General features: G+C 45.1%; 1 protein-coding gene across 1 annotated transcript; it reads right to left on the bottom strand.

Annotated features, from left to right (window-relative positions):
- Positions 1 to 2,861: 2,861 nt before the first annotated feature.
- Positions 2,862 to 7,320, bottom strand: LOC116377775 (leucine-rich repeat serine/threonine-protein kinase 1-like). Its single transcript, XM_031839502.1, has 3 exons — positions 6,503 to 7,320; positions 6,189 to 6,290; positions 2,862 to 4,230 (listed from the first exon to the last, which is right to left on the bottom strand). Exons 1-3 carry the CDS (start codon positions 6,955 to 6,957, stop codon positions 4,053 to 4,055), a joined length of 735 nt encoding a protein of 244 aa, XP_031695362.1. The 5' UTR covers positions 6,958 to 7,320; the 3' UTR covers positions 2,862 to 4,052.
- Positions 7,321 to 7,391: the final 71 nt, after the last annotated feature.

Raw genomic sequence — 7,391 nt, 5'->3', positions numbered from 1 at the left:
TGAACATGACTTCTGACATAAAAGTGCAGAACATGACAGCAGGGACACCTATGAGGACAAACTTCATATGACTGAAGAGAAACAGTGACAGCAGCTCCTCAGCCATCGAGGCTCCTCTCTACTGCCCTCTTCTGTCTAGTGGTCGGGAAAAAAACTATGAACCATTGATCCATGTGTAAAAAAAAAAAGTAACAGTACAGACGTATATAAATCTTGTCTTTGTTACAAATCCAGACAGCCAGCTAAGAATGAATGCTAGCCTTAGAAGAGCTGGTTCAGTGGGAGGAGCTGAGTGGCTGTGGGGCCGGGACTGCTGTGGCTATTCTGTTTTGAGCAGAGGTTCAATGAGAGCACCTGAGGACTGAGCATGATTTATTCATATCAGTCCAACAGAGAGCCAAGTCTTTTTAAATGACAAGAGCATCATTCATGATATTTGTAGTGCCACCATGTTGGCTGCTGAGTAAACTCCTGGCACCACCCTGTCATCTTGTTTACAGGAGGGCCGGGGCCAGGAGAGGTCAGGAGGGGTCAGGTATTTCCAAGAAAATCTCTGTAGCCTCTGGTCTTTTCGGATTCTGGATCATTTAGGATCTAAAATATTACAGCTGATGTTTCAGCTCAGAGATCAATTTCTGATCAGTAATGTTTCCGTACATACAAGGAACCAGTGGCGCAGTTTACATGCTACTGATCAGCAAATCCATTTCTAAAGCCGTGCAAATGCGCACACATTTTAGCTTAGCCTAGCGTAGCCTTGGATAAACATTCATCCTGTCATGTCATCAGGGTTAAGGCGTCTTTGAACGTAGTGCTGCCTCTCTGAAGGAGCAGTGTCCGACAAATGAAACAATGACGACAGGCTCTGTAGAAGTAGTCATAACAAAGATCTCGTCTTTACATCAGCTCGGGCATGGACACTGCATAGTCTTGCAACATAATAAACTGGAGGGGTGGAGTTTAAAAGTCGTGGGCGAGAGACTGTCCTCGGCCGAAAGGACGACATCGTCAGTGCTTTGTTCATGTCTGTTTATTTGTATATCATTATCTCCACCTGTAGATTATGTATTTGGTCGTGTATGTGTGTGTGCGTGCATCTCTGTGTCTGTCCGCCTGTCCTCGGTTAATCTTGCATACTACTGGATATTTTTTGTGCTTATGAAACAGAATATTCTCAAGAAACTTATGTGGTTGCAGTGATTCACACTTTTTGACCTCTGACTCACTACTCTTAACCGAGGCGGCAGTTTGGACTCTTGTGTCCACTATAGTGGTAGAGCGGGTCGTCCTTCAATCAGAGGATCGGCGGTTCGATCCCCAGCTCCGCTAGTCCATGTCAATGTGTCCTTGGGCAAGACTCTTAACCCCAAACTGCTCCTGTAGGCTGTTCCGAGGTGTGTGAGTGGTTGTGAATGGTTAGATAGAGTCCTGATGGGCATGTGGCCACTTGCATGGTAGCCCCTTCCATCAGTGTATGAATGGGTGAATGATGACATGTAGTGTTAAAGTGCTTTGAGTGATCGGAAGACTAGAAAAGAGATAAAGTGCAGTCCATTTACCATTTACGTCCACTTCTGATATACAGTCTATGGTTACACACTGAACTGCAGTTCAGCTGCACAGAGCTGGGGGGGGGGATTGTGGTTTGTATTTATGCAATCAAACATTACAGCAGTGGTCGGTGTAGACACACCTGGCAGGGGTCTGCACTCTAATGAATGCACTTTTCTGATTGTAATGGTCTTACAAGGTACTGATCAACCCCCCCCTCCATTACGAAATCTATCTTGGTGACAACTGATGAAAGTCATGAGATGAAGTTGATGAAGAAAGCTAGTCAGTGGACCCTTGAGTGACCCTTACAAGTCTCTTGTAAAGTGTGTGTGGTTCATTGTGGAAGGTGATGACAAACACATTTGGTGGTTTAGTTTGTAGGATTTGTTGCCAGCAGGGAGGGTCTAATAAGAGACGTGTTGCATTATGGGAATGTGCTTTTTGAGATTGAGTCAGTATATACCACCCTGGCCTGTGCTGCTTCATTTTTTTTACTTGTCTCTTTAAGCCCCCCCAACCTCAGTGAAGTGCTCAACAGGTCTGCCGTTATGTTACCGTGCTGCATTACACATCACATTACTGACTGACTGCCTGCCAAAGCTCTGAGCAGGAAGCAGCCTCTTATGTTTCTCATACCAAGCAGGAGCCTTGTTATCAGCTTCCTTCCCCCATCTGTCATCATCCCTTCATCTCTCCCTCTACCCAAGAAAGTGACAGATTGATGAGTCCAGGACTTCAGCTTCCATGTGTCTCAAAGAAGAGGACAGTCATGAACCGGAGTTATCAGAAGAACTTGATTTACTACCATATTATACAGTCATTATGTACACAACAACCTCTAAAACAATATACCTTCATTATACATTCTGATAAATACACAAGCTCTGCCTTACTACTAGGCTGCAATATACAGATCTTCACTGGCCACTGTACAAATGCAAATGTTGCAAATAATGCAACTAAAATTATGAAAACGTCTCCTCCAGTGGTTGTCAGCCTCACACTGTGGCTGACAGCTGTGCATTGTAACCAAAGTCCTGCTGTCAGTGGTGCCTATGCTTTAGATCCGGCATGACTCTGCCACGTCTGCAATCTAAGCTCCTCTGGTGACACTCGTCCTGTGTGGACAGACCACGGAGCTAAATCGTGCATGTCCGATACATTTGAGATGATTTGGTGCAGCGCTGAGGGCTGATGTCTTCTCTCTTAGCCTCCGCTCCACTCATAACGAGGGATTCTTTCTGAAAAGCTGAGAAATGTTGGTGGTGTTTTCTGTCAATAGACCGACATGGACTGACATCAATCTACTGCTGATGATGTCATTTTAATCAAGAGAAAAGTATTATGGCAATGTATGACACGCTGGAAGAGTTACATGGGAACTGCAGTCCTACTGGTTTCAGTTCTGTCTGAATTGGTGACACCTGTGGTTACTGGTGTATTTTAATAATATGAGTCAACAGAACAACCAAAGTTCAGTTTGAATGTTTACAGCAAGTCGTATTAATAAAGAAGACTATAGAAGTAATGGCCAACAAACTGCACTCTAATGATCCACTGTTGTCTTCTACATTATGTCAAATGAGCACATGCACTTGCTTCTGTCGTTCGCATCACATCCACGACATCATTTCCTGTGAAGTCCTCTGCATGTGGGGTAACCTGAGCCCTGTGAGCGAAAGGCCGACCAGTAACAACGATAACTAAAACCCAGAGCACAGACCAGTTTCTGTTCTTCTGAGGTACAGATGCTCGCAACACGCTGTGGTGTCTGAAGCAAGTTTCATGTAAAAAAAATAAAGTATGCTTCGATGGCAAAGCTGGAAACCACTGGTCTGTTGCATAATGTTAAACAGAAGACAGATGTTGTGTGGGAACAATGGAAGCTTTGGCTGTCATGCAGGTTCATGTGGCACAGATAAAGAGAGGAACACTGTGTTCTGAGTCAGTGTCACTGCCATCCACCCATCTACACCCTCAGCTGCTTCCTAGCTCCAGCACCAGTCCATTTAAAGAGAGTCAATACTGGTCTCTGAAGAATGTCCCCATCCATAAAGTTGCTGTTTGGAATAGTTAAATGAAGGGACACTGAAATAGACAGACAAAATAAACAATGGATTGCAGCAGCTGGAGTCAGACACAAACATCTTGAGCTGAATTCCAGTCAAACAGTGTCAACATGGAAATGCAGCAGACATTAGAACCTCTGTGCAGAAGTGAAGTTTTGTTCTGGCGACCTTGATCTGTGGCTGTCCATGTCTGCTGTGGGATTACAGATCTTTCAGGTCTTGGCTTATTATTGGTAACGAGGTATGTAGTGAGGGGACATAACTGCTGTGCACAGCTGGAGGCTCAGTCCTCCTCCCCCTCCTACGTTGCCCTGATGTCAGCATTCGGCGGCCCCCTGCTCTGAACACTGGCAGTCTGTCGCTGTGTATTCCCCTCGGCTCCCCCCGTACAGAGCTGCGAGTCTGCACCTCGCCGACGCAGCACAACAGCTACCTTCTTTTCCTCATGCTGGTCTCCAAACGGCCAAGCTCCTCGTAAGACTGGTAGAAGACTTCCAGCTCGCGGCAGCCCCAGCCCCTCCAGACACACAGGCACCATTCCATGTTTTCCTTATGAAAGCCACATACAACTGTGTCCTTTGCCACTAGTGCGGCCTCCTCCAGGATCCTGAGAGGAGGACAGAGAAGAGGGAAGAGGAGTGAGGGACGCAAGACAGAGATCAATCTACGAGAGAGGGATGCAATGCGGGGAGGGAGCTGAAGTTGGCGGCACATCTCTGTGCACTGTAATTAGCTCTTCCTAGAAGCTAGCAGGCAGTTCTAGGAAGCAGTTCCCTGGAAAGCCACTGAGGATACTGACCGTACTGTTAGCGCTGAAGTTGATATTTGTCTTAGTGCTGGTAAAGAACTAAATAAATCCTGCACTAAAATGTCTACTCCACTTTCTCCTGGAAAAAAAAACTGTAAAATGGATCCAAGAAGAATGTTCAAACTCTCTCTAATTTATGAAGGATGTGACACAAAGCATTCTGGGAGGCAGAAGAGCTTCTGGGTGTGTCATGTATCATACAGAACAACCATGAATTATCTTCCTCCATTGTTGTTTCATCTTCCTGAGGTGTATCATTATCCTCTCCTGATGTTCTGTGATATACAGCCTCCAGGTTCCAGGAACAGGTGAGGCTCTGTGAAGCCACTGACATACACAATCACTAATACCTCTGGAACTGTCCAATCAGAGGGCAGGCAGCATTATGCTCCTAATGGAACAACACAACAGCAGCTATGTGATAGAAATGAACCTGACCACCCCTCCCTTGACCTGAGCCATAGCCCCCCAATGTGTCGCCTATGCTACAGGTGCACCATGTAATAGCTGCTCATAAAGGGCCCTGTTTTGGGTGGCCTTTTTATTGCCTGTTGCTAAAAGGCCCTCTGTGGAAGCTCACACAGAAGTCCTTTCTGCAGAGGACCAGCTGCTGCCTTCTTTACAGAAATAATTACAGACTCAGCTGAGCACCATAAGTACATGATGAAGGATCCTGCTAAGCTTCATTGAAGCTGCATCAGTCAATTCATATACAGCTCTGTGGCCCGTGGTGCAAAACTAGTTTAGAACTGACAAAGACTCTTTCATGGTAGTAAGTACAGAAATAAGATGAAGCCTATTGAAGAGCAAATCAAAGTTCTTATATCATAACTAGATTTATTTTTGATTTGAAATCTGTCATATAGCTATATATATATATATATATTATATTCTAAACGTAATAAATAGTTCAAACCAATAATGAGATGACCTGTTCTGTGTGTTTTCTTTGCATTGCAGGCTGTAGCTGCTCACAGATCACACTTTGAACTTCACACATTACATTTCAGATGGATTTCAGACATGCTGACATTGTGTGATTTTTTTCTGGGGACCCACTTTTAAAAAGGAGAAAGCATCACGACCCAACTCACAACAGGCCTCATCTATAAATCATGAGAGGCAATCTGTGAGTAAATGATCCTTCTTGACCATTTCCACATCACCTTATTTCATCTGAAACAGGTAAAGCAGCCATTTCAAGGGAATACATTTTATAAGTCAAACTTTCTTTTATGAACGTGTAATTGAAACAAATACACGTTTTGCATTAAGTTAACAGGCTCCACATGTTTCTTCTCTGCATTGCTGATGAGGATCACATGTTGCTGGTGTTCTGGTGGAGAGAGGCTGCAGCAAACACTTTCTAGATTGTAGTTTTACTGACATTATATTTTAGGGCAGTATTAACTCAAAGCAACCACTTCTGGTGGAGAGCTGCAGCCTGTTTCTGTTTGAGTCATATCTGTGACGTGTCATCAAGGATCGGCTGGAGCCAACATGAACACGGTGATGCCGTCTACTACACAGAGCTGAGCCTACCAACAGTCCTGCTTTATTATCAGCACATCTTTAAGGTCCAATTAGTGTGAACTGATTGAATACTACCATCCCTCACATTATGGTATCATTTGGCAAGAATGTGCTGCAAAAATAAACCAGTGTCAAAACAAACAAACGTTTGCACAGCTTTGAATCCCACATCATGTTTGGTGGAGACTTGAAAGCTCTTAACTCTTAACAGGAAGTGAGCTCACCCCAAAGAGGAACATCCAGGCGGACTGAAGACAGCAGTGACACGCCCCCTCAGCTGATCACCGTGTGACTGCATTTCAATGACCATGACATCACCTCCACGCCTGCCAAACAACCACACACACATGTTTACAGTGAATATAGTGAAGTGGTTAGTGATACCTGATTCAAATGTTGTTAAATAGAGAACGAGAGCAATTAAGTCAGTCAATACAGTAAAGTCTAAATAAAGTTCAGTTCTTTTAAAATGCAATGTTTACAAATACAAATTCACTTCATATCAGCCGGTGTCTTCGTGCGTTGCTGTGTTTTGTACCTGGGGATCCACAGAGTTCCATTCACTGGCAGCACAGTGAAGGCGTGCAGCTGAGGCGGTGTGGGGTTCACGGTCTCTGCAGTGTCTAGATCAGATGCCTGCTGGTCCTGGTTCCTGCCAGACTCCTCCAGGTCTGCAGGTGGTGGCATCCTGCTGCAGATGTTTAATGAGGCGACGCCTGCGGTGCTGGAACAGTCCGACCCACCCAGCGGCTCCAGGGAGGCGTTGGGTGATATGGAGCAGTAGTCTGTCTGTGAGTCCTGGTGCTGGATGATCTGAGTCCCTGCCTCCTCACTGTAGATCAATGTCACTTCTCCATTAGTCCAGTCCAGCTTCTCTTCTTGGTCTGTGGTCTTGAGTTCAGTGGTTGTCGCCATGGTAACTCCGGCAGGACGCTGCACAGCGAAGACATCCCGGAGAGGACTGTTGTCTCCGCAGCTGAAACAGGACAGCATTTTAAAACAGCCACTCAAGTCAAAACAGTTCTGTTCCAACTCAGGCAGGAGCAGCTGCTCCACTGGACAAGCAGAGATGAAGATTACATGCGTCACGTCATTGAAGTCATTGTGTTACTTTCAGATTAGCATCAGCTAGCCAACCGGAAGTAACAGAGGTGCAATCTCGCTTCAAATATTCATGCATGAAGGAGGTCAGACTGTTCCGTTAACATCACTCCCTGCCAGCTTTTCTAACACCGCTCATCATCGCACACAGCGTCCTAATGAGCCTCAGACCAAACGCAGCTCAGCTCTCCAGGAAGACAAGACTTACGTAGCACAGAAGAGAAACTGGAAGATTCCCTCCGTGGACAGATAGAGTTGAAGATAGAGAAGAAAATGTAAAGTCCATAATATGCTAACATATATATATATATATATATATATATATA

Source organism: Anarrhichthys ocellatus, unplaced genomic scaffold (genome assembly GCF_004355925.1).
Source record: "Anarrhichthys ocellatus isolate YVR2014 unplaced genomic scaffold, GSC_Weel_1.0 scaffold1664, whole genome shotgun sequence".
In the NCBI taxonomy this organism is placed as follows: domain Eukaryota; kingdom Metazoa; phylum Chordata; class Actinopteri; order Perciformes; family Anarhichadidae; genus Anarrhichthys; species Anarrhichthys ocellatus.
This window is presented reverse-complemented; position numbering and strand designations above follow the sequence as displayed.

Bases quoted from the DNA above. Each gene is read 5' to 3' on its own strand.
- LOC116377775 (XM_031839502.1), bottom strand. From the start codon at position 6,957: ATGCTGTCCTGTTTCAGCTGCGGAGACAACAGTCCTCTCCGGGATGTC. The intron at 6,291-6,502 runs GTACAAAACACA...GTTGTTTGGCAG, and splicing joins GGAACTCTGTGGATCCCCAG to GCGTGGAGGTGATGTCATGG. The intron at 4,231-6,188 runs GTGAGCTCACTT...TCCTCCTCTCAG, and splicing joins CCTGGATGTTCCTCTTTGGG to GATCCTGGAGGAGGCCGCAC.